Source organism: Engraulis encrasicolus, chromosome 23, assembly GCF_034702125.1.
Source record: "Engraulis encrasicolus isolate BLACKSEA-1 chromosome 23, IST_EnEncr_1.0, whole genome shotgun sequence".
Classification (NCBI taxonomy): Eukaryota; Metazoa; Chordata; class Actinopteri; order Clupeiformes; family Engraulidae; genus Engraulis; species Engraulis encrasicolus.
The window spans coordinates 31663568-31691075 of NC_085879.1; the positions used below are offsets into that span (position 1 = coordinate 31663568).

General features: G+C 44.3%; 1 protein-coding gene across 1 annotated transcript; it reads left to right on the plus strand.

Moving 5' to 3' along the window:
* Positions 1-777: 777 nt before the first annotated feature.
* Positions 778-26857, plus strand: LOC134439619 (dual specificity protein kinase CLK1-like). The gene is made up of 11 exons (XM_063189526.1): positions 778-1374; positions 4164-4254; positions 12177-12246; positions 12567-12683; positions 18059-18225; positions 18618-18712; positions 18925-19054; positions 23280-23362; positions 24023-24106; positions 24498-24587; positions 25305-26857. Exons 1-11 carry the CDS (start codon positions 1072-1074, stop codon positions 25494-25496), a joined length of 1422 nt encoding a protein of 473 aa, XP_063045596.1. The 5' UTR covers positions 778-1071; the 3' UTR covers positions 25497-26857.
* Positions 26858-27508: the final 651 nt, after the last annotated feature.

Genomic DNA, 27508 nt, shown 5'->3' on the forward strand with positions numbered 1-27508 from the left:
CCCATTGGACCCTCAGCACCCATATGTCTTTTTATAGACCAAGTGTCTATTTCTGGAGGAGGAGAAGTGACACTTGGGACAACCAATGTAGATGTCACTTTCCTCTTCTCAGCCATAAAAGCCACTAACCACAATTGTTAAAGAAATAGCGCCACCTTTATATATGTCATCTAATTTTGATTATATGTACTGAATATAGTATCTTTATTTTAAAAAATGTAAGAAAGGCACACGTCGGGACGCTTGCATAACCTGTGTAGGAGTGTTGTGTTTGTGTGTGCGTGCGTGTGTGTGTTGATTTTTTTAAAAAGCTGCATTCCGCTATGTGGAACTCCCGGCCATTGCTCAGTTGGTTGGCACGTACAGAACAGTGACTTCCCCCTCTTCAACCCACCTCCACCTCCTCCACCCCCTCCACCCCAACCCCCTTATCTGTTGCTGTGTGGCCCTCCCACCCTGCCTGGCTGGCCCTGTGGTGTGCTGCTTGCTCTGTGGTGTGTGGTGGTGTTGGTGGTGTTGGTGGTGGCGAATGGCTATTTCTGATAGCTTGTCTCCAACTGTCAGGGGGATACGATCTCGGGGGACTCATAAAAGCTAAAGGCAACCGTGCAGCTCAAGTGTACAGGGCCGGCATTCCTTGTAAGTTCCACGGCCGCCCCGAGCATTATGAATCCGATATGTTGCTAATTAAAAATGTTTTAAACATATATGCAGCGCAGCGCAGTGGGTGCATGGGTCGGGGTTGGGGGGGGCACGGGAAGGTCTCTAGTCGGGCTCTGCCTCTGGGATCGGGCTCTGTGCTGTGCGTGCTGTGTGTGCTTGTGACATTACAGGGCTATAGTCTATACACCACAGACATCTGGATTATCTTTGTACTGTGTGTGCGTGTGTGTGTGTAGCTGTGTGTGTGTTTACGCATTTCTGCAGTGCTATTTCCTAACTGGCAGGGGAGGTTGAGCTGAGCTGATCTGAGCAGAGCGTGGCTCAGGGGGCTCAGGGGGCTACCTGGAGAGGAGCAGCAGCAGAAGCAGAAGCCGCTTGGCAGGCAGTCTGGAGGCTGGCCACAGGGACATGGGCTACGAGAAGAAGAGTTGCCACTTTGTCTGCAAGGACTGGGAGAAACAACAGCAGCAGCAGCAGCCAACACAACAACAACAACAGTCTCAGCAGTTACAGCAGCAACTGCAGCAGCAGCCACACAGCTGTGAGATTCGGCAGAATGGACAGGACTTCCACCAGCATGGTTCCGGAATGTCTACACATGCGGGTCAGAATCAGCAGCAGCAGCAGCAGCAGCAGCAGCAGAACAGCAATAAGAAGAAGCACCAGGAAAACCTCAGTAATAACATTTCCAGCTACCAGGACTCCGACTCGGTATGGAAATGCTTCTCATCTCTGTAGTCTGTAGAGAGAGAGAGAGAGAGAGAGAGAGAGAGAGAGAGAGAGAGAGAGAGAGGAAGGGTTGCGTCTGGTGCTCTAAATTAACACCCGCAAACTGACAAAATGCTGTTGAACTTTCAGTTTGGCTGGTTGAAAAGACCTACTTAGAAGCCACTTTGATCCATTAGTGAGAGTGTGTTTGGCTTGAAAGATTAATATCTACTAGGCATTTTGGCTAGTGATGAAAAAAAGTTAATTTAGAGCCCTGGTTGTGTCTATGGGGCAATTGCCTCAGGTGCTTACTGGTGTCAGGAGAGCGAGGTGCTGGTTACACATATGTGGACATTTTAAAATGTGGATATTTTGTATCCGTTTACGTGTAAACACGACATGTGGAAAAAAAATAACAACTCCATCGTTACAGGTGCATTTAGGCCCCTAAATGGGATATTTAAAAAAAAAAAAAAAAAAAAAGAGCATTCTAAAACTCTGTTTACATGTAAACCAGATGCCAGAACCAAAAATATCCACGTATGAACAACTTCTAAGAGAGTAGATCCGAGGCACTCTGAAGTGAAGTTAAAAGTCCTTTATTCTTTAACATGGGACAAACTTGATCTACTCTCTTTCTCTCAAAATTGGCTTTTTACTTCTTTCCTTTCAGATTATTAGACAACACATCCTGTAGGTTCCGGTACATGCTGGTGATTTCTAATGCATTGGCCCACAGAATAAATATTGCTTTGACTTTTATAAATCATGCAGCTTCTGGACCGAGGATCTTGTTTCCCTCAGTTTTGTGGATTATTTAGATAAGCTTGCCATACCACTCAAGTTAGTTTCAGCAGGTGAGAAGTAGAAATGTGGGTGTGCTATAATATATTTTCAAGTTAGCTTTTTAAAGGGGCACAATGTAGGATGACGTTGTTTGCACGGTGCCTGTGGCATGCCTGTCTCAAAATCTACAGTCACGAAAAAATGCTGTTTAAATAAACTCGCTGTGAGAATGTTTTTCATCAGGGAATGCTAGCAGTTGATACAAATCTGATTACGCTCTGTAAAGCCATTTTTCTTGTGAGAAGTGTTTCCCATGACACTCCACCGGGTCGCTCTGTCAAAAGTTGCATTTGGGGTATTCTGACAGCGGACCGTGGAAGTGGCCGCGCGAGTCATCGTTCACTTACTAATGACTCAAATTAGCATCGGCTGACTCGGGACAGTGAGCCATTAAACTTTTAATACTACCAAGAAACCCTTTAAAATTCCACCTGACAAATAACCCGTGAGTGTTTGCACACTGTAGCCTATTCAATCACTACATTACGTAATGTCACAACGACTTGCACACACCAATGTTGTAAATCAGCAGGTGGGTGTGGGTGCATTGTGTTCTGCCACCCCAACACAGGGCTGGACTGGGATGAAAAATCAGGCTGGGCATTTTTAGCCAAGACCGGTCCACCAGGCATCAAGAGAGACAACGAAGGCTTTTTACAAACATTTTGCCATCTAATATGAGATTTTTTTTTAAATTTTTTTTTTTTACCTTAACAGCCAAAATGCTTTATTAAAGGAACAGTCCACCATTTTTTGATTTTACATATTTGCAGTATTTCCCAGCATTATTCATGAATGTGCATATCATTTTCTTCTCAGTTTTTTCAATAATTAGATTTATTGGATCAGAATTATTAGCATAGCTTAGCATAATCACTGGAAGTGAATGGGGGATCACAGGACAGGATTAAATAGCAGTTTCGGTGAATTTTTAATTTTAATTTTAAAGTACTTTATAAGTACATTTGATGATGTTTTGTTTTCCCCCATAGACTTGCATTGCTACGCTTAATTTGGCTATACTGTTAAACTATGCAATGGAAACACATAGACAACAATTATATGCACATTCATTAATAATGCTGGGAAATACAACAAATAGGCCTACGTGAAAATCAAAAAAGGGTGGACTGTTCCTTTAAAGGAGCACAAGGTAGTATCATGTCGTTTTGTGCGGTGCCCATGGCATGCCTGTCTCAAAATCTACACTGTCATGAAAAAATGCTGTTTGAATAAGCTCGCTGTGAGAACACATCACAGAATGCCAGCAGTTTATACAAATCTGAATACGGTATGTAAAGCGATCGAATTTCACAAGCATTTTCTCATCATACATGCATGAGGACTGGTACTATTACATAACGGGGAAGGCCAGGCCAAATTCTTCAACCGTCCATCGGACTTAATGCCCTGTGTGTCATGTGGCCAATCCAGTCATGACCAAACAGTCTTTCTAACAATGGATGAATGAATGCCTGTCCTCCTTGTGTTGACAAGGTGTCAGACATGTCAGAGAGGATGCATGGGAGAGAACGCCAGCACTGTGTGTGTGTGTGTGTGTGTGTGAATGTGCGTGCATGTGAGAGCACTTTCTCACGTGAACTCAGGACAACTGCCGGCGTCACGGCAGCCTCCAGAGTTGGTGTGCGAACAGTGTTGCCAGATGTGTTTGATCAAATCCCACCCAAACGGCGATCAAAAACCGCCAAGAAGCGCTAAATTCCGCCCAATTTCAACAAATTGCATTGATTTCTATGGGCAGCAGAAAAAAGCCAAATGGGCGATTTTCCCGTTTTTACCCGCAGACGGCCATCCCAAGCAGCCCAATCTGGCAACACTGTGTGTGAATGTGTACTTGAAACCACTATGAGTCATCTGTTCAGTTGTGAGATTCTGCAATATAAATAAATACATTTTGATTGATCGATTGACTGAAAACGTTTCAGACGCTTCAGAGGACGGGAGAGAACGGCAGCAGTGCGGATGATGAGGAGGGTCACCTGGTCTACCAGAATGGAGACGTGCTCGTAGGAAGATGTACGCAACACACACACACACACACACACACACACACACACACACACACACACACACACACACACACACACACACACACACACACACACACACACACACACACACACACACACACACACCACACATACCTCACACACACAGACACAGTATACACATGCTACACAGACACGCACACACACACACACATACATACCACACACACACACACACATACCACACACACATGCTACACACACACACACACACACACCACACACACACACATATTAACCACTCACACACTACACAGACACACACACACACAGCCACACACACACACACACACACACACAGACACACACGCGCACACACACACACACACACACATACACACACACACACACACACATATACTTTGTATAAACACTAGTATAAACACATACATAGTAACACACACACACACACACACACACACACACACACACACACACACACACACACACACACACACACACACACACACACACACCAAAGAACACAGACACACACACACATACAGTTGAGGACGATATTATTAGCCCCCCTCCTGAAATTAGACATATTTCTTGATTTCTCATGAAGAATGACCATTATTAACCGTTCCTGTTATTCTGGAAACAAATACACCATGGAGATAGTGTCCAATAAGTTAAATTTGGACTTTTCCATTTTCACAATGAGTTTAAACAAAAAAGTGTAGAAATGGCAAGGACAAAATTATTAGCCCCCTTATCATTAATAGTCAATACAGTGCCATTTATGAACAAAAATTGACACCAGGCACTTTGATTAGTTGTTAACTATGTTGGCACATGTCCTACCAGGGATTTTGGCCCATTTTTTTCATTGCAAATAGTTAAGCTGGTCCAAATTGCATGGATGTTGAGGATGGACATTCATTTTCAACACTCTTCAAATACTATCTGAAGGATTGAGGTCTGAACCACTCCATGACCATGGTTTTAGTATCCTTGAAGAACATTTGAACTATTTTGGATGCAAGTTTTGGGTTATTATCTTATTGAAAGATCCAGTGAAGATCTTAGCTCCCGCTATGAGCATATTTTTGCAGAATTCCTGCATCAAAGCAGGTGCAATTGAATCTCATCAGATGAAAGCAGAGACTTTCAAAACTCATTTTTTTACTTTCAAATGTTCACAGGCAAAGCTCAATAACACTCTGATATGCACTGCCTTTAGTAAAGGGGTTCTTCTGTGATGATGCCCCCAAAGCCCAATATGATGACAAGCCCTAACAACTGTCTTTCTTGGGGGGGGGGGAAACCTCCAGGTGAGGCCAGGTCAATAACAATCATCTAGGCAGGTGTCCAATGCTTCTTTGGTCTAATGAGGCTAAGCAGTTTCCACAGTTACACATAGTGGAAGGGCATCAAGTTTAGTCTGTTATTCAGCCTCAGACACAGGGAGTCTGGGTCTGAATCTGGATTGCTGGGTCTTCCAACAACATTGTAACCCAAAGCATACATTTAGATTAGTTCAGAGGTTCTTCAAGGACACTAAAACCATGATATTGGAATCACCCGCTCATAGTCCAGTCCTCAATCACACTGAGAGTATGTGGTTAATGTCTATGCTCAGCATCCATGTGATTTGGACCAGCTAGAACACTTTGCAGTGAAGAAATGGGCCAAAATCCCTAGTGGGTCATGTGCCAACCTAGGTAGCAACTTATCAGAGCCTGTTGTCAGTTTTGGTTCATAAATGGCGCCATATTGACTATTAATGATCAGGGGGCTAATAATTTTGTCCTTGCCATTTTTGCCCTTTTTTGTTTAAACTCATCGTAACAATAGAAAAATCCAAATTCAACTCATTGAACATCATCTCCATCAGTGTATTTGTTTCCAGAATAACAGAAACGGTTAATAATGGTCATTCTTACTGAGAAATCAAGAGAAATGTCAAATTTCAGGAGGGGGGCTAATAATATCGTCCTCAACTGTATAAAAACACATAGGCCTACATATTAACACATACACGCAGACGCACGCACATGCACGTTTTTTGTTTTACCAATGCATGATTTTTCGATGGCCCCATTTTGACCTTGTCTTTGGAAAGTTTTTTTGGCGATCGGTCAAGTGAGGCTAAATCTGTGTTAGACAGCACAACCCGCACGCAACTCAACGCAACTGGCACCGAAATGTGTCTTCGCGCCCATGTTGAGACTCGATACTAGCGGCGGCGGCGCAACTTTATATGCTAATAAAGGCATTCATCACTCGCACTCGCAAGCGCCGTGACCGCTCTACCACTGACCATGATGACAGAAATCGCATCTCTCATGTAGCCTCTATACGCACAGGCCCAGCAACAGATGTGGACAAATGGGTCCGTTCTCATGGGCCCTGGTTGGTGAGGGGGGAGGTGAGGGACAGAATTGGGTCCCCCTCAGAGTTGTGTAAAGTAGAGGTTAGAGAGTACAAATGAAATTTGTACTGCACACTGGTGGTATGATATTACATGGTTTCAACTTCTGTAATGTAATATGTAATACCACCAGTGTTGTAATGACAACTCTCTGTAAGAGTACTTCTACTTTAAACAACTCTGCTCCACATTACATTACACTAGTGTTTCTCAATGGGGGCGACAGCTCCAAGGGGGTGTTGGGGAGCCCTAGGGGGGCGTTGAGAATGATACAGTTGTGAGGGGGCGGTGCTTATTTGTAATTAGGGGCATTAGTCCATTTAATTTCCTAAATACTGAGGGGGGTGTTGGCAGGCTTATGATGAGGTCAAGGGGGCGTTAGGAGGCTTAGGATTAGGTCCAGGGGAAGTTTGTTCAAAAAAGGTTGAGAACCACTGCATTACAAAGTATGTACTATTGAGTGAGGGTGGGGGGGACCTTCAAATGCCTATGTCCCGGGCCCAACCAAAGCTGTCAGCGCCCTTTGGCCTGGCCAGATGGGACGCGAGGCATCTGCTGCTGTGCTTCTGTTGTTGCTATAGCGGTTGCCATGCCAATGGCAATACAAGCTTAACACTGCTTTGGGCAAGCTTATAAAGGGAAGTCCTGTCTGTTGGTGCCAAAGCTGAGAACTGTCCAGCGGTAGCACCGTGTTAAATGGCAGTTCCTAGAGAATCTTTGACAACACTTTACTTGACACCGGCGCCATACACGTGACATAATAGTGTCAAAACAGTGTAATTACACAGTCACGTTTTAGGGTCATGAAAAGTTCACACTGTTTTAGTTAGGGCTGTCTTAACCGTAACCAAATTTCACTGAATGACATTGAAATCATGTTTATGACACATGCATGACTGCGTTATGACACTATTATGACACTGTTGCACAGAGAGAGTAGAGAGAGAGAGGTTCCATTGGCCCATTGTTTCCGGGTTTTATTATTGCAAGGGGGGGGGAATCCCCCTTTAGGCAGACCTAGGCAGACCTAAGGACTGTTCTATTCAATGCTAGGAGTATTATGACACGCCCCTTTAGGCAGACCGGAACCTGGTCATGTTAGGTGCCCATAGCAACCTATTACAATGGCATATCTCTATATACTTAAAGAATCTCTGGTTATAACACTCAGGGGTGTGTCTTCCGATAACGATGGTTCTCAGCCTTAAATGTGTCGTTAACGATTGATTCTACGAACATTCTTAGATTTTCTACGCCTGTTTCCCAAAGACCATCGTCCATGAACGCGAGCGCACAGCCTCTAAGATCATTCGTAGCGTCGCTCTTAAGGATCGCTGTCCACATGTGTGGTGCTGAAGAGCCCTCGGAGTGAACTGCGCCGTCATACTGCTAGACCACTTGCAAATGTAATGCGTGTGACCCAGGATAGGTTCCCTTTTATGTATTGAGCGGGCAGGCCCCTTCAGCTGTCTCCCAGGCTCGGTCAAATCTGCCAGCAGCTCCCAGCTATCACCCAGCAACTTTCTTAACCCAACCCCCTGGTAGTGTCGCTGGGACTGGGATTCAAATAGGAAGGACCCCCCCCCTTCTTTTCAGCATGTGTATATAGAGGTCAGACCAAGGTCATGTTGGGATGCAGTAGGGATGTGCAGTATATTGAATATATATATCGCAATAACAATATTGCTGTCAAACAACCTCATAAATCTCATAAAATCGAGTTGAAACATTTTTTTGTCATTTGTGTTTCGCACAATACATTCCCCTCTACTTGAACCATTGCAAGTGCAGAGCAGACTTGGGTTAGACAATGCCCATGCAGAGCACCACTCTGTGTTTCTCTAGGACTCTACAATCACGCTACTGAAGGGTGGGAAGATTTGTGGGAGGAACTGTTTAGCATAAGTTGTTTCTTCTTTTAAAAAATCCGTTTTTTAAATCATGATATCAATATGGACTGAAATGATTGTGATATAGAGTTTTGCCATGATCGAGCTGCCAGGATGCAGGGCTATCCAACATCATGAAGGGGCCTACTAGGCAAACTAGGGATTCAAAAGAACCGGGCAGGCAAAACTGAATCCTTCCAGCTCCCCCCACAACCTGTTTCCTTCGATACAAGGAGTAAACTACATGTGTCTGTTGTTTAGTAGCTACACAGACTCAACGACAATGAAAATGAAACATTTAATAAATGTCCTGTGCATTTTTTATCGCACTAGCAACCGCGGTAGTTTGGAACAACGAAGTGACTCATTGTCGTATTGACACATTTGTTTCGGAGCATAAACCAGGCCGTGTGTACGTAGTGTTTGTACATTATATCCAGTTAAACCCCCCTAACTAGGCCCACTGGGGTGGTAGACAGGCAGAACTTAACACCTCCCACCCTCACCCTTATCCCCTCACACTGTGTGCTTGCATTCCCCAAAACTGAGCCCTTCTAACCCCACCCCTAACCGCACACATTCCGTACCCCCCCCTACCCAGTGGGTCTGAGGTACAAGCTTTGTACCAAGCCTCAAAGGGACCAGGCAGGCAAAACTTAACCCTCACTCTGAACCCTGACTCTTCTTATGCCCATATACTGTGCGCTTAGACACACACACACACACACACACACACACACACACACACACACACACACACACACACACACACACACACACACACACACACACACACACACACACACACACTACACAAACACACACACACACACACACACACACACACACACACACACACACACACACACACACACACACTACACAGGCCTTCCTACGCAAACACACACACACACACACACACACACACACACACACACACACACACACACACACACACACACACACACACACTTCACAGCAGGTGCAAGACCTACACACACCCTCGCTAGGCCTACTGTGGTTACAAAGGGATTGGGCAACCTGCCCTAGCCCTACCCCTAACCCTAACCTGGGCAAAACTGAGCGCTTCCACCCCCACCCCATAACTGTATGCGACCTACCATCAGCCTTCTTTCCCCCAATGGATCTGATGTACTAGATCAGTGGTTCTCAACCTTTTTGGAACCATCGCTTCCTGGACCTCATCTTAAGCCTCCCAACGCCCCCCTTGACCTTGCCATAAGCCTGCCAAAGCCCCCCCTTAATACTGAAAAAATGGACTAATGCCCCAAATGACAACTAAGCACCGTCCCCTCTCAACTGCATCCTTCTCAACACCCCCCTAGGGCTCCCCAACGCCCCCGTTGAGAAACACTATAGTAGATAGCGCAGTGTACTGTGCATGTATGGGCGCCACGAGTCAGGTCAAATTCACAGCACCCTCCCAAATAACAATTTTATTGCCTTGCTCTTGAGTTCACTGGTACCAGGTAGCTTTATTACCCGGGATGGATGGAGATATAGGCGGAGCAAGCAGGGCATTTGCCCCTTGGGCAAGGGCCCTCCTGTACTGATGAAGGGGGCCCTATTACAACCTTGGCAGGCTGAATGAGGGCCACTGTGAGTGTTTTGCCCTGGGGGCCTGTGTGCAATTGTTTCGCCACTGTTCATAACGTGGAGCTCAACTACGGGAGGCTCTGGCCAGGTCGAATGAACAGCACCTTCCCAAAAAGCAATTTTTGTCGTCCTGGCCAGGAGAACGGCGGTCTAGACTTCCTTAACGTGTCCCTCGGAGCATGTCACGTGCAGCTCCTACATTTCAGCTTCTCTGGTTATTTAGACTCGTTCTGACGTACATTGACCACGTGTAGTCGTGCAGCACGGCGGGTTTCACCCGCATCGCCCATTTCATATTAAGTGTCTTGCATGCAGGGACAGAGTGTGATTCCATGGGGCCCTTCGGGGCCTGACAACAAGAAAGTGCCCCTCTCCCTCTCGTCAATGGGTGTTACTAGTTTACAAAACAATTCATGACATTCTAGGCTAGACATGAGAGTCTACGTTGCTGCTGGGGGTTTAGGGGGTTATCCCATGTGAAAAATTGAAGATTCATTGGATTGAGAGTGTGGATTTTAACGCAATATGAGGACAGAAATCTAGAGGCTTGGTTTTCAGGACCCCCCTTGACTCTTGGGCCCCTGGGCCCTGGGCCTGGGCCCGGTAGGCCCGTGCAGTTACCTGTCCCTGCTGGCTAGCGTGCTGCGAAAAGAATCGCCACACTCTGTACTCAGGGGGGTAAATCATAGCGCCTACACCCTAGTATGCAGCAAATGCAATCAGAGCTCACCTCTGAGTGTGCGGCGAAGGCAATCAGAAACGCCGCATCGGAAATTATGACCCCACGTATGTAGCTGGGCAAACCTAATACAAGGTTCAAGTTTCAAGTTTTATTTCAAGGTTCAAGTTTTATTTAGAGATGTCAACAGTATACAATACAGTTGATAGGAAGGTTATTTGGTGTGCTCACACATACAACAATACAACTAAGGACAAAACCTAGGGGGGGTATGAAAGAAACAGTACATAAATAAATGAACAAGGAATGACATACAAACACATTGGAGACATTGACAAGTGCAATGGAATATTTAAAGTGCATGGGATGTACAGACTTGTAGTAGCACAGTGCAAACAAAGTAAACTAAGGAAGGCCAGATAGTGGAGTAGCTGTAAAGTGCTAGTCCCATGACCCATGCTGTCTACGTATTAGGCCCAGTGACCATACGGTATAGGGCTACATTTGAATGAACTTGAAGGTTCTGTTCTATTCCATTAAACAATGTTTTTCAACTGTCGATTTTACATCAGGAAAACAGACTTTCTGGTTGGAATGGCCAATCAGATCCTCCCACTAGCCTTGCGATAAGCCAGGCCCAGCCTCAGAGTTACCTGTTACCTATGTGACATGTTGCTACATTGTGCAATTATTTCATTTTTTTGTTATAAACAAAGAACGTCATTGCAAAATGACTTACTGTATATACATTTTGGGACATTTTGAGTAATTGACGTTTTTGTATTGGGTATTGCATTGTATTGCACAATGTATTTTTCCACATCGAAAATGAAATCTGCTCAGAACTGAGCTCCAAAGTAAATTTAATAGCTGACAACTGTTCACACCTTTTCATGTAATGTTTGATTTTCATCGGTGCCCGATTTCACAGGCATAGATAGTAAAAGCCTCAAATATGCTTTCAAATGAATGTTCTAAGGTGAAAGGTGATTTCATCTATCAGAATTCAAGGCACATATCATATGCATTAGCTTTGCAAATGCCAGAATTAATGTTACCTTGGACTATTCAATCGCTTAATGTCAGATAGGGCCTATCAAAATGGGGCTTTTGTATCATTTTCTGATTTAATATTCGTGATTATTTCCATAGTTGTACTGATTGTGTGTGTGTGTGTGTGTGTGTGTGTGTGTGTGTGTGTGTGTGTGTGTGTGTGTGTGTGTGTGTGTGTGTGTGTGTGTGTGTGTGTGTGTGTGTGTGTGTGTGTGTGTGTGTGTGTGTGTGTAACAATCTTCCAATCTGTAAATTGCAATTGATTTTTTTTGCAGATGAAATCAGGGGTACATTAGGAGAAGGGGCCTTCGGCAAGGTGGTGGAGTGCATTGATCATTCAAACAAGTAAGTGACAGATTTTAATACAGTATTTTAAAGGAATGTGTCATATTTGGTAAAAAAAAAAGTGGCGACCTAGTTGCGCTGTGTCGAGCTTTAGTCCTACCAGGCAAATGGCAGTGGAAAAGAGCCTTAATACCTTGAAACTCCCTGAATATGTGCCGCCACTGACATTGTCCAAATCATTCACTGCTGCTCCCTCATTGGTTCATGTGTTCACACATTCACAGAAGCATTGGAATCCACCCAGTGTTGACACTTTGGTTGTAATGCCACTTCATGCACTGCTTGTAAATCTAATCTGTTTGTTTCTTTTTTTTTTAAAGTGACCAAGCACATGTGGCAATGAAGATTGTCAAAAACATAGACGTGTATCGCGACGTTGCGCTATCTGAGGTAAACATACTGAAGAAGATGAATTCTGTCGACATCGACAATCAATTGTAAGTGTGTGTGTGTGTGTGTGTGTGTGTGTGTGTGTGTGTGTGTGTGTGTGTGTGTGTGTGTGTGTGTGTGTGTGTGTGTGTGTGTGTGTGTGTGTGTGTGTGTGTGTGTGTGTGTGTGTGTGTGTGTGTGTGCGTTCTTATGTGTGTGTGTGTGTGTGTGTGTGTGTGTGTGTGTGTGTGTGTGTGTGTGAGTGTGTGTCTGTGTGTGTGTGTGCGTGCATACGCGTGTGTGTACTTGTGTGTCTGTGTGTGTGTGTGTTTGTGTGTGTGCGCTTGTATGCATGGATGCATGTACTGTATGCACGTCTATAGCCTGAAGTCTATATATGTCTGAACATTTTTCAAAAATTGTGTGTGTGTGTGTGTGTGTGTGAGTGTGTGTGTGTGTGTGTGTGTGTGTGTGTGTGTGTGTGTGTGTGTGTGTGTGTGTGTGTGTGTGTGTTGGGGGGAGGGGTGTTTGGTGGCGGATTCACTTTGTGTTTTGGGATCAGAGACACGCATAGCCACGCGACCGACTGCTACATTAGGATGGTTAGGGAGTAAACCATAGCCTACGTTAGTACTGCAAGATTCATTCAAAAACAATTGACTTGTACTCTAATGACTCTGATGACTTCTAAAATATGTCAAGTCATGTCAGATCAGGTTTTATTGTCACTTTCTTCATATGCACAAGTCATAGAAGGAAAATGAAATGACCGTCTCTGTGTGTATTTAGGAAAATCAGCAAAAAAAACCTTTTAAAAAATTCGAGCTTTTTTGCCTTTACTTCTGACAGGGCATTGGAGGAAAGACAGGAAATGAGTGGGGAGAGAGAGGCGGGGAAGGATTGACAAATGACCGGAATCAAACCCTGGTCGCCAGTGTACTAACCCAGTGCCCTACCGTTAGGTCAGGACAGGGCCGAAAAATACCATTTGCATAATAATTTGGAACGCAGTGTACTGTAACCTACTGTCTCCTGTGACTTCATCCATGTGACTCCATCCTGTGACTCACTCCATCCTCTTGAGCAAAATAATCTGGCCCCACATTGTTCCAGCCACTGGCGTAACACAAGTACTTCAGGCCCCCCTGCAAGCTACCAAAAATGGGCCCCCGAACGATAAAAGAGGGCCTAATATCATGTGGAGGGGGCCCGTTTCTTCAAGTCAAGGGCCCATGTGGGCCCCCCGCCTCACATGGGCCCCCTGCCTCTCGCGGGCTGCGGGGGTATACTTTATGCCCCTTATTCCAGCGTGCCTGCCCCTGTGCTTGCGTAATGCAATTGTCAATAGGTCACAGTAGATAAGAGAGCAATGTAAAGTGGGTGGAATTCTTTAACCCGCGAAGACATGGCCCCTCTTTTTAGAAATTGTCTGTTAGGACCTAGATGTAATCCATCACTAAAAACACTCTGTAATGTCATAGTGGCTAGTAACTACACATTTTCTTAAAATTGAGTTACAATTTGAAAATGGTGTCACCTCCTTGTGTGACGAAGCCTCGTAGTCCAAACATTTCCCGTTTTACAAATATCATGTCAACTTTGTAGAGTAGTGGTAGAGTGGAGTAGAGTATCATTTATTGATCCCAGGTGTAAATTAAGGTGTCAGTAGCATACATACATGGGCCTACATAAATACAGAAGACATAACACACTATACATTACACGCATCCTCACACATATAATAACCATTTATAGCTCACTCTTTCATACATACAGCCCCCCCCCCCTCTCTCTCTCTCTCTCTCTCTCTCTCTCTCTCTCTCTCTCTCTCTCTCGCTCTATCTCTCTCTCTCACACACACACACACACACACACACACACACACACACACACACACACACACACACACACACACACACACACACACACACACACACACACACACACACACACACACACACACACCAAATTATCCACAGTGTCACCAAGTGTCCACAGTGTCACATGATGTCGGTGGTGTCATGTCACCCGTCATGTCGTGTCACATAGCAGCCCAAGACAAAGTGTCCAGGAGCGTCAGAAGTCACTGTGCATAGTAAGGATAAATTGTCCAGGAGTATCAGAAGTCACTATTAACTATCTTATTAACTAACTGTAATATCCAACCTAATACCAAGTTTTTGAAGACATTTTTCTCTGTTTCAATGTTGGCGTAGTTACTGTAATTTACCTTTGTAAGGCAGTATGTTATGGTAGTAAACTCTTTTCAATGACTATTATAGCGTTTGACTGGAGGAACTGTTAGCATTATGGGACTTCAGGTTGGTAGAGCAGATCTCATGTGATCGAGACTTAAAATAAGATTGATAAGATGTTTTTGCTTGAAACTAGAAAAATAAGCTTGCTAAGATTCTATTTTTGTGCCGTCGGAAAAACACCGTTTGAAGGGGTAGAAGGCCCTTCCCTTCACCCCTTCCCCTCTGTCTTAACATGAATTGCGACAGCACTACCCCTACACGTGAACGCGCAAAACAGAGGGGAAGGGGAAAGGCGAAGGGCTAAGGGGTGAAATGGGATTCAGCCTATATAAATATGTCTGTCTGAAACACTATACTATCTCTTCAGACCTTGAATATCTTTCATCCCAGAGTGCCAGCAGTCTATACTAATGTAATCATGTATGTGAAGTCAGATTTTTTTTGTCATGGCTTGTAAGGCAATCCTGTTTTTCTCTCGACCGGCAAGACTTTGTATGTGGCGTCATCTATGGGCTTTGTGCTTTTTATCCCATGGACAATGCTGCCACAGACAGTGCAGTGACTATGTATTTTGGAAATGCCCTTCATAACACCTCCTTTATGTTGTGACAAAACCTTGGTCCAAATGTGTCCCGTTTTAGAAATTAGATAGAGATATTGCTATGTCAAACTTGTAGTAACTACAATATCCAACCTGATACCAATACTTTGAAGGTCTTTTTCTCACTTTCAATGTTGGCATAGTTACTGCACTTTGCCTTTGTATAGGGCAGTACTGATGACTCACTTAAGTATCGGATAACGTGTTAATTGACTTCCAAAAAAAGTTACTTAGCGCTCCTGTAAGCTAATAGTGTAAGCCCAGTGTCAGTGAGAGAATGAGTGTGCTAAGTTTAGGGCTAGTCAGTGCATCCATTTAGAACGGCCACCAAGGGGTTAACTCTTACGTAACCTCTGATTACATTGTACTGTACTGTACTGTACTGTACTGTACTGTTCTGTACTGTTCCGACTGCACGGGCGCTCTGTCTATAGCCAGCTGCCAAGCATATGGCCCTCTGAATGACAGATGAAAATCCCCCTGGTGATTCATAAGGAGAGTAAAGACAACCGCTGAAGATCATGCAATACATGCAGGGGCGGATCTATAGGGAGGGCGAGCAGGGCACTTGCCCCTGGGAAGGTGGTGGGGGCCCTATTGTGAGCTTGGCAAGCTGTATAGGGGGCCCTATAAGTGTCTTGCCCTGGGGCCCTGTGTGCAATTGTTCCGCCACTGAGTACATGTAGACCATGCGGACAGACCACAATTAATTAGACTACACCCCCCGCCCCCTCCATCCCCAGGTCTTGTGCAACCAAGCAAGCAAACTAGGAAAGTGCCCAGCCCCCCTAGATGAAAGGTTAATGACCCTTTCTGTACTTGTATTTCAATGACAGCAATGACAAATTGTTGTCATTTGAGTGTGTGGCAGCAACACCTCCATAAATTCATTGACTAAAAAGTGCAACAGTTGGCTCTGCCGTGGCCTAATGGTAGGGCACTGGGATACTACGCCGGCGACGCGGGTTTGAATCCGGCTCGGGTCATTTGCCAATCCTTCCCCGCCTCTCCCTCCCCACTCATTTCCTGTCTCCCCTCCACTGTCCTGTCATAAATAAAGGCAAAAAAAGCCCTGCATTTTTTCAAGTCCCTCTTTTCCTAGGGCACCTAAATACCTTGAAACGGCCCTGCACATCACCCCCCCCCCTCCAAACAGCCTCCCCCCTCCCACCCTCTACAGTACATGGTGTGTGCCAGTGCACGGGATGTTTCCAGCTATATGTGGCATGCTTTTAAATACACGGCAGGGGAAATAGAGAGCAGATGTGTTTTTCTTGTCAGACATTGACACCCAGATTATAAAAAGCCCCTCAACATCTTCCCTCACCATCCACGTTATAGAAGCAAGTGGTGACGCCCTGATTTTTTCTTTTTTTTCTTTTTGGCAGTCTTCTTTTGGCCTACTTACCAAATCAGTCCTACGTTTTTTGAGATCTACTGTGTATATGGTCAAACATTTTTGCAGAGGAAGCTTGTGGGAATTTGATCTGCCTTGGTGGAGGTGTGAGAGGTTTCTGGGTGCTTTTCTAGTTAGAGTATGTTAATCTTTCTAGGATACATGAGATTAGAAAGTTAGCAGGATTTTGAGTCATCACTGTTTACACGCAAGTAGTTATTTTTTTGAGTTTTAGAATGTGCATTTCAAAACTCTGCTTTTAAAACACCTGTCACAATGAGTTTTTATTTTTGTCCGCATATTGCGTTTACATGGTAACGGATGAAAAAATATCTGCATTTAAAAATATCTGCATACGTGTAACCAATCAATCAATCAATCAAGAGTTTATTGTCATTGTCAATTGTCAAAAAGGCAACGAAATTGTGTTTCGGGTACAATACTTAGTAGCAGCGTAAACTAATACAAAGTTTAGTACACCTGGCAAATATGATCTCACAATATGCATGAGATTTTTTTAACATAGTGTTCTATTGGAGCTGTAGAATGTCCGCTTAAAATTCTAGAAGGACTGGACACTGCAATCCATTTGCTGTTACCAGAACAACGGCAACAGCCAAGTCGTAATGTATTACTATTTAAAGACTCAACAGTGTACCGCTATGGTAGTAAAGTATTTTCACAGACAATTGCAATGCTCCACTGGTGGAGTGGTGCACAGGGCCGGATTAAGAAGTACCGGGGCCCCTTGGATGTGGGTTGCTGTAGGCCCCCACGGAAGGCAGATTTCATAACAAAATTACATAGAGAGTGTCGTAAGTCCAACCCAACAGGAGTATGAATAAAATGCAAAACTGTCTACCTGACATGGTAGACTAAGCGATCAATACCGGATCCGTAGGCTGCAGCCATATCTAATCTAGCCTGTGCATTAATCTGGCCCTGGTGGTGCATATTATGAGCGTAGTTGTCTGTGTTGGTACACTCATGTCCTGCCTCTGTCTTTTTTTATTTGTTTGTATCCCCCAGTGCCTGTTTGAGGATGTCTATCACCTGTAAAGCACCTTTGAGTGTCATAAAATTTGTGTATCATTATTATTAGTTTTTTATTATTATTATATGTCTGTGTTACACTCATGTACACTCATGTCCTGCCTCTGTCTTTTTTCATGTCCTCATTTCCCCCAGATCCTGTGTACGGATGCTGGACTGGTTCAACTATGACGGCCACATCTGCATCGTGTTTGAGCTGCTGGGGTTAAGCACATACGACCTGCTGCAGAAGAATCACTTCAAGCCCTTCTCTGTCGACAGCATACGCCACATGGCCTACCAGATCATCAAATCTGTCAGGTGTAAGTTCATACCCATTAATACAAAACCACGTAGAGCAGGGGGGCAGTCATGGGTAAGCGGTTAGGGCGTCAGACTTCAGCCCAAAGGTTGCCGTTTGACTCACGCTTCACCGATTGAATCCTACCTTACCACTTGCTACGTCACTCCATGACTGAGGTACCCTTGAGCAAGGCAGTTATCTCCATACTGTTCCAGGGACTGTAGCTAATACCCCACGAATAACTAAGCTAAGAGTAGATTTCATTATATTTGGCAGATGATTTTATCCAAAGCAACTTACAAGTTTACAAGTTCATTCACATCTTACGCACGCACGCACGCACGCACGCACGCACGCAGTATTTGCTTGCTTTGTAAATTCCAAATCTTTGTGTTTGGGTGTCCTCTGTAGTTTTACACAGGAACAAGTTGACTCATACGGACCTGAAGCCAGAGAACATCCTCTTTGTGGATTCAGACTACGCCTCTCTGTACTTTTCAAAAAAGGTAAGATGCCCATTCTCCACCGGCGGAGTTTATGTACAGCATTAACTTGTTAAGACACGGCATTATAAATTTGCTGTTACCAGAATGGCAATGACCAAGTCATCGTGCATTACAATAGGCCCTTTGTTATGTCATAGTATTGCATGTACTCTGTACTCTCCATCCGGCCAAAGAGGCTACTTTGAGATTCACATGGTCTTTTTTTATCACAGAAAACAGCAGAGCAGACACCGGCGTTTCCAGAGGTCAGGCTAGTCGACTTTGGCAACGCCACGTTTGACCACGAGTACCACGCCTCCATCGTCTCCACCCGGCATTACCGCGCCCCAGAAGTCATCCTAGGTAAATAAATACTCTGTGCTGCATATTTGTCAAATACTGTGTACTGCTTGCCTGATTATCATCGACTTTCAAATCTCGTACCGAGATGTTGGTCTGACCAAGAAGATAACGAATAATGTTTCCCAAACGACCTGATTAACCCCTGATTAACTGGCTCCCTTGGCTTGCTACTGGTCGAGGCCAGGAAAGGTTCTGCCGAAGTTCATATCAAACATTTACTTAGTCCCAATAGAACGTCTCTGCTTAAACCACATCACTGCCTTGAACCGACTCTACTCAGGGCCGTTGGAGCTGCTCAAAGTTGATTGCTTCCAGACAAAGTGGGTCGAGTTCCCGATTTCTTCCAAGCTCAGAAACAGTATTTGTATTTCTCTTGGCCTGACTAGAAGCAACGCAGAAGGTGTTGCGTCACTGGGTGTAGCCTGGCTAGTGTACTGCATATTTTTTTTGCTTTTTAACCTGTTAAGACGCGGTGCTATAAATTTGCTGTTGGCAATGACCAAGTTGTAGGGTATTACTAAAGGCCCTATGTTTTGTCAAAGTATTGTAGTATTATGGTACTTAACTTTTCAATGACTACTATTACAGCGTGTCACTGGAGGTACGGTGTGCATTAAGAAGTAAAAAAACCCCTTTAGGCCTAATCTGTGGTTGAAAGGGCTAAGGCACTGTACTGCCCCGCCGGAGACCAGTTTTCAATTCCGCCGGACGTGCAGGAAGGACGTGTAACTTGGACCGATGTGTTGTGTCGTATTTCAAAAACAGCAACTCGTTAACGGTTTCTCAAGTGATGTAACGTATCGTATTTCAAAAACAGCAGACAGTAAAACTGTTTTGAGGAGGAAGGCCACCTTTAACCTTCAATTCAGCAGACACGTTTCATTTTCGCAGTGCTACAAAGCATTCCTGTGACTTCCCTTTCACTAAGCACCACACAAATTTATTGTTGTTTACAGTCATTTTCTTGTTGCTCAACATCCATTGACTACTGTTGTCATTCAATCATTGCTGTTTATGTGAATTTACTGTTGTTGTTGTTTGTGTAGAGCAGTGGTTCTCAACATTTTTTGAACAAACTCCCCCTGAACCTAATCCTAAGCCTCCTAACGCCCCCTTGACCTCATCATTAGCCTGCCAAAACCCCCCTCAGTATGAAGGAAATTAAATGGAGTAATGCCCCCTAATGGAAACTAAGCACCGCCCTCTATCAGTTGTATCCTTCTCAACAACCCCCTAGAGCTCCCCAATGCCCCGTGGGGGGCTTTATCGCCCCCGTTGAGAAACACTAGCATAACCTTTGGCTTGCCCTTTAACCTGTCTCCATGACAACGTTTTCTTCGAGAGTTAGGCCAGTGGTATGCAGGGGTCACGGCGATGAAATGCCATGCATGAACAGCATCAACGCCTTATACAAACTCTAGAGCAGCCATTTCCAAACTGTGGGTCTTGACCCGCTGGTGGGCCTTGGTGATACTGCAGCTGGGCCTCGAGAGGTCCTTAAAATATATCCTGATTTTGTTAATTGTGATTTTAATTACTGTGTAGTTAAACTTCGACTTTTTTCGCATACCTCAGCTGGCAGGTGCGTCGGAGATGGCCCATGGGTCACTCAGCAACAACTCAAAGAAACTCCCGCACACTGACCACCTCGCTGTTCCCTCTTCAATAACGACGTTAGTCGTTATTGAAGAGGGAATTACTGTGTAGTGACACAGCACTCCACAGCACACAAGTGAACACTGCACACACAAAGAAATTGCATTTATGCCTCAGCCATGCAAGAGGCGGGCAGCCCTCAATGGCGCCCCAAGGGAGCAGTGCGGCGGGACGCGGATGCTCAGGGTACCTCAGTCATGGAGGAGGATGTCTGTTAAGGACAGGGTTGCTTTGACCAGTACATTGTGCCCACATGCTGTATCTCAAAGGGTGCACTTGTGCACTTCAGTGTTCACGTTTCAGTGCGTATGACGTATTAATTACACACTAAAGCGTAGTGCCCGAAGTGCACAAGTGCGCCATTTGAGATCCAGCAGCAGTGTGATAAATTTGCTGTTACCAGAATGGCAATGGCTAAGTGGTAGTGCATTACTAAAGGCCCTGTGTGTATGTCAGTGTAGTAGTGCTATGGTAGTTAAAGGTGGGATGGGAGATCTTTTCAATGACTATTACAGCGTTCCTCTGCTGGAACAATGTGTATTATGGGGCTATGTGCTGCTTAGATGCTCACTTTGGTTAGAAACTCGCAGCTCAGCAACTCGCAGCTCAGCACTGTGTGTGTGTGTGTGTGTGTGTGTGTGTGTGTGTGTGTGTGTGTGTGTGTGTGTGTGTGTGTGTGTGTGTGTGTGTGTGTGTGTGTGTGTGTGTGTGTGTGTGTGTGTGTGTGTGTGTGTGTGTGTTTTGCGTGCATATGTGCATGCGTGCATGTCTGTGTGTGCATTGCACGGTTTACTATGTCACAATGAAGATGCAATTTCCCCATTCACCATTCCCCATTCATTTCAGTGTGTATTTTTTGGCCACCTTCATCTCAAGATTATGATTATGCAACAGCAGTAGGGTTCGCATGGCACAAAACACACACATCAGCAATATTCTCACATACCGTACTACTCCATACGCGGAAGGTTTAGGTAGCATATGTGCACTACCATATGCTGAAGGTCACAAAGGTCGAGAACTAGCTACGTAAATGGATGACATTGGACTGTCTACGTGTGGCTCTCAGTTACAGCTCAAAACAGCTTCAGGTTGCTTGTTACAACACCAGTAAGTCCGCAGTGCAAATTCACTCCATAAGTTAGAGTGGTAACTACTCGTCTACAGAGATGTGAAAAGTAAAAGTTGTTATGCCGTGTAGTGCATTAATGAAAAGACACACATGGTAAACGTGGGTTTATGCTGAAACTTTACTGAAGAATTCCCCATCTGTTAACATGGTCTCTGAGGCAACCTATAGCCTCATGCATTATTGGGATTGAAGTATATTTAATCAACACATAACAACACAAAAGTAAAAAAGAAACAGTTTTCTTCCAACATAGGTAACTGATCAGAGTAACCAGTAGACCTGTGTACTTGTCTAACTGTCAGCTGACTCTGCAGTGGTTGGATCAAATCTTGTAGTCTGTTCTTCATTTTTAGTGTTTTTTCAGTAATTACACAGTCTATCTATCTCATTAGGTACAATGGATTTAATGGCGTAACAGCTAGGTAATACCATGTGCTAATGTTGTACTTACACAGTGAATTTACTTTTACTTTCAATTTTGACACCTCTAGTCGACTCTACATGTCTATATGTCTATATATGTGGTCTATATGGTCTTGGATGGGTGAGTGGGTGGGTGGTCCTGCTTGAATTAGTTTCCGTTTGTAAGACATCACCACCTGTCTGCCACAGTGTGAACAGTTGCAGAAAGGGCACACATTTGTTGTGGGAGAGGGGTGGGGGTGTTTGCCTTCACTATGACAGGCCATGGAAGAGATGACAGGAAACGAGAGGGAGAGAGAGATTGAAAACCACCAGTTTGAACTTCAAAACATACAATTTCCCCTACAACATCTCCCCTCAGCATGAGAAGGGAGGAGCCCTCTCCTTCACACTCTCAATACAAGAAAAACATCTGGAAAAAGAATCCAAAGAGAGATGGGGTAGGGTTGGGAAATGACCCCGGCTGAATTCAAACCGGGCCCCTCATGGCTAATGTTGCCCATGTATGGGGCAATGAACGTACGGAGACAGACAAAGAAACAAACACACACACACACACACACACACACACACACACACACACACACACACACACACACACACACACACACACACACACACACACACACACACACACACACACACACACACACACACACACACACACACACACACAGTCTTACACACTCTCTTACAAATACTGTCACACACACACTACACATACTGCACACACGCACACGCACACGCACACGCATGCACACACACACACACACACACACACACACACGCACGCACGCACACACACACACACACACACACACACACACACACACACACACACACACACACACACACACACACACACACACACACACACACACACAATCTGCTAATAGCTATTACTATTTAGCCTTTTTGGCATACTCCCCAGATTGAATGTTCAATATGTCATTTACTAACACTAAAGACAATAACTAAGCTTAACCAGCTAACTAAGTAAACGTGTCTTTGCAGAGCTAGGATGGAACCACGCGTGTGACGTCTGGAGTCTGGGCTGTATTCTTCTGGAGTACTACCTCGGCCTGACCATTTTCCAGGTAAGTGTTTCCCAAAAACTTGTTTTTTAGCCCGCCCATATGTATGCTGTTCCACCAGTGGAAGCTGGTGTTATATTTCTCAATTTGACTTGCCTCCTTCCCTGTGATGCTATTGAGTTTACACTGAACGTTACAAGGAATATTCTGATTTTAAACGGAATGGTGGCAGTATTCGGTTTGTGAACGAGTCACGTTTTTTATTCATTCCAAATGTGGCCTTGATCCAGGAATATTTCGGTTGCAGAACACTGTTTCACATGTGTATATGAGATATTCCAGAACATGATTAAAAAATGAATACTGACTGTAGCGAAGGGGAGTAGAGCTGCCCAGCCAGGTCTCGAACCCGGACCTTCTGGGGAAGTAAACTGGTGCTCTGTCTGCTACACCAAAGAGCCAGGCTCGTTGCCGTGACAGTCAGAACACACCCACAGATGGTTACGTCATCACACCGGGGATCAATAAAGTTACTCTAATGCTCTACACTGACAATATTCCGTTTGAAACCAGAATGCTGCCTGCATGTGACTGCAGTGACTATTTGTTTCCATGATCTGTTATTAAAGATTACATCAAGAGCACTGCTACAGTGTTGCGGTTATGTGCTTTATTATGTGTGCATTTTGCAACAGTGTTGCAGTTGCATTCTTTGTCTTCCAGACGCACAGTAACAGAGAGCACTTAGCTATGATGGAGCGAGTGCTCGGCCCCATCCCCACACACCTCTTCCAGAAAACCAGGCAAGTACTACTACTACTACTAATAATAATAATAATAATAATAATAATAATAATAATAATAATAATAATGATGATTAATAATATCAACAACAACAACAACATCAATATTCCATTTCTGGACCCTGTTTCTCAAAAGCATCGTTGTTAACCAGTTAGCAACTTAATAGGTTTCCAATGGGAAACTGCACTGCAACCAAGTAAGTTGCTAACTTAGTTAGAAATGATGTTGTCGAGAAACACACCCCTCAAGTGGGATTGGTGCATTGTTCAAACATGCTGTAGCAATATATATGGATTGAGATGTAGGGAGAGGAGAGGATGGGAATTGAACCGGCAACTGGCAAGCTTCATGTGGATAGGACTGCATATAAATCTGCTTTTTCTCCCCCAGTAAGAAGTGTTACGTGACCAACCGTTTCCGGCTGGACTGGGATGCCCGGGGCACTTCGGGAAAATACGTACGGAAGCACTGCAAGCCACTCAGGGTAAGTCTCTCACATCCTCAAACAATACTGTATTTGCACTGTACTCAAGCCTGTGGTCTGTAGTCTGATGCACAGGGACTTCAGACACTCCTGGACACTTTGTTGGACACTTTATAATTTGGTGTGTGTGTGTGTGTGTGTGTGTGTGTGTGTGTGTGTGTGTGTGTGTGTGTGTGTGTGTGTGTGTGTGTGTGTGTGTGTGTGTGTGTGTGTGTGTGTGTGTGTGTGTGTGTGTGTGTGTGTGTGTGTGAGAGAGAGAGAGAGAGAGAGCTGTATGTATAAAAGAGTGAACTGGTTAATATAGTATTTGTAAGGATGTTTGTATTGTCTTGTGTGTAATGTCTTCTGTATTTATGTATGTACGTATGCTAGTACTGGACACCTTAATTTTCCCCTGGGATCGATAAATCACACTCGACTCTCTACTCTACTAGCCATTTACAATGGAGGAGACTATGCTGTTTAGGGACGAATTACTGCAAAGGCCTAACAGGCCCAGGCCCAGGGGACCAAGAGCAAAGGGGCCCCTGAAGCCCAAACCTTCGCACTACGTACACCAATTAATTAATTATTGGTCTACATTTATGTTGTGTTAAAACTGTACCTTTATTGTTTTCGACAGATACAAACCTGATCCTGTCTACTATCTTCAAACACACACACACACACAGTAGCCTAATCATCATCTCCATGTTGTCCTCTTGTTTCCCCCTGCAGGACTACATGTTGTCGCGAGGGGCCGAGCATCAGCAGCTGTTCGACCTGATCGAGAGGATGCTGGAGTACGACGTGTCCCAGCGCATCACCCTGAACGAGGCCATGGGACACCCCTTCTTCAAGAGCCTGAAGAAGGGCAAGAGGGAGTGGGTCATCGGCACCGGCGCCATGTGGGAAAATAAGAACGGGTGAATTAAAGGTGCACTGTGTAATATTTGAATAAGAACGGGTGATGGAGATTATAGGGATGAACGGGGAGAGTAGCTATGTGAAAATACTGTAGGGTGATTTAAAGCAAGAGGGGGAGGGGGATCTGCAGCGCCACCACGTGGGAAAATATGAACAGGTGAATTAAAGTTTGTAAAAAAAACAAAAACAAAAAAAAACAGGTGGATTACAGGGAGATGGTGAGGGATAAATGGGAGAGTAAAGAGTGGGTGATTTTGGGACCCGCCGTGTCTGTAACGGCTGGGCACTGGACTGCTATGCGGGCTACCCGGGTTTGATTCCCAGCCCGGGTAATTTCCTGATCCCTCCCCATCTCTCTCTCCCCCCTAGCCATTTCCTGTCTGTTCTCCACTGTCCTGCCAAATAATAAAGGCACAAAAGATAAAGAAAAGAAGAAAGAAAAAAAATTGGGTGGTTTGGTACAGAGTGATGTAAAAAGTAATGGGTAGCCTACTTTGATACTGAGCGATGGTCATAATGATGATGATGATGATGATGATGATGATGATGATGATGATGATGATGATGATGATGATGAAACAGTACTTGACAGTAGATATATCCTCTTAAAATGTACACAATATTTCGACTTTTTGAAATACAAAATGTCCAAATATTTTATTTTATTTTATTTGAAACAAATATCAGCATTTCTATTCTTTCTCAACCATATCTAGTTAGTTTCTAGTTTAGGTGCTGTTTCTACGTAGCAGGATATTTTTTTAGCAGAGTATTTTTTTCTCCTGTTGAGGTGTAAACGCAACATGTGGATAAAAATAAATCCTCCATTGTAACAAATGCGTTTCAGCCCCCTAAACAGGATATTTTTTTCTCCTGCTTTTTATACCTGGATTTTAAATATCTGCTATTTGGAAACGGAAGGCCAAAACCAATGCAAAACCAATGCAATCAGGAGAAAAAAATATCCTCATATAAAAATATCCAGCTACGTGGAAACAGCACCTAATGTAGGTCCTTATTGTAGATATTGTAGATCACTTTGTTGGTCATTATTTATGCTATCTGTGGGTTTATGAGGGATTTACTGAGAGTTGTTTTGTTATATTTTAATTTAATAAAGTTGCGTTGTCTGTGCCACATGTAAGTGCAGTGACACATTCAGCAATAAAATAACTGAAAGGAAAGGAAAGGTCCGCGTTTGATGCTCCCAAAATGTAATGGCACGAATGACTTTTTACATTCAGCAATAAAACATTGGTAGCAAATGTTTTAAATGTTTAAATGTTTTCAGTGTGTACACAGAACAGGGCACATGCTGAAACGCATTTGTGCAATAATAAAAAGAAAAGAAAACGCTTTATGCAAGGTGCCCCTTTTTTAAAAAAAACTGTCTGTGGCCTTTACCAAAATGTCGGATTTAGAATTGAAATTACACTCGTGTTTAATGAGGGAATGTGTGTCTTGGCATTGTTGAAATGAGAAGGTTGTGTTTGGCTCCTGGACCGTTGTGAAAAAGATCTTGGCGCCCTTCTGTGGCTCTAATGGTAGGCCACTGGCCTGCTATGCTGGCGAACTGGGTTCTATTCCAGACCGGGTCCTTTGCCGATCCCTCCCCATCTCTTGTTTCCTGTCACTTTCTCATTGTCCTGTCGCAAAAATAAAGACATGAAAGCCCTGAAAAATATTTCTTGAACTTGGAAAAAACATAACCCTTAAATCATGAGCAGGGCTGGTTCTACCCATTTGTCATAATTGACAGCAAAAACAGCTCAAGGGGGGCCCTATGTTTATATTTTTCCTAGGGCCCCCCTCTTGAGTTGTTTTTGCTGTCACTTATGGCGGGGCTGACTGGGGCCCCTACAGTTTGCAGTTTTGACTGGGGCCCAGGCAATTGCCTACTCTGCCTATTGGTAAAACCGTCTCTGGTCATGAGTGTGACTAATCCCTTGGCGCTACACTGCATTTCGTGTTAGTCACACTGGCCAACCTGCCTCTCTGTTTTCTTTTGTTCCTCT

Coding starts and splice junctions, on each gene's coding strand:
- LOC134439619 (XM_063189526.1), top strand. CDS start 1,072: ATGGGCTACGAGAAGAAGAGTTGCCACTTTGTCTGCAAGGACTGGGAG. Junction 1,375..4,163: donor GCTACCAGGACTCCGACTCG/GTATGGAAATGC, acceptor AAAACGTTTCAG/ACGCTTCAGAGGACGGGAGA. Junction 12,684..18,058: donor GTCGACATCGACAATCAATT/GTAAGTGTGTGT, acceptor CATTTCCCCCAG/ATCCTGTGTACGGATGCTGG.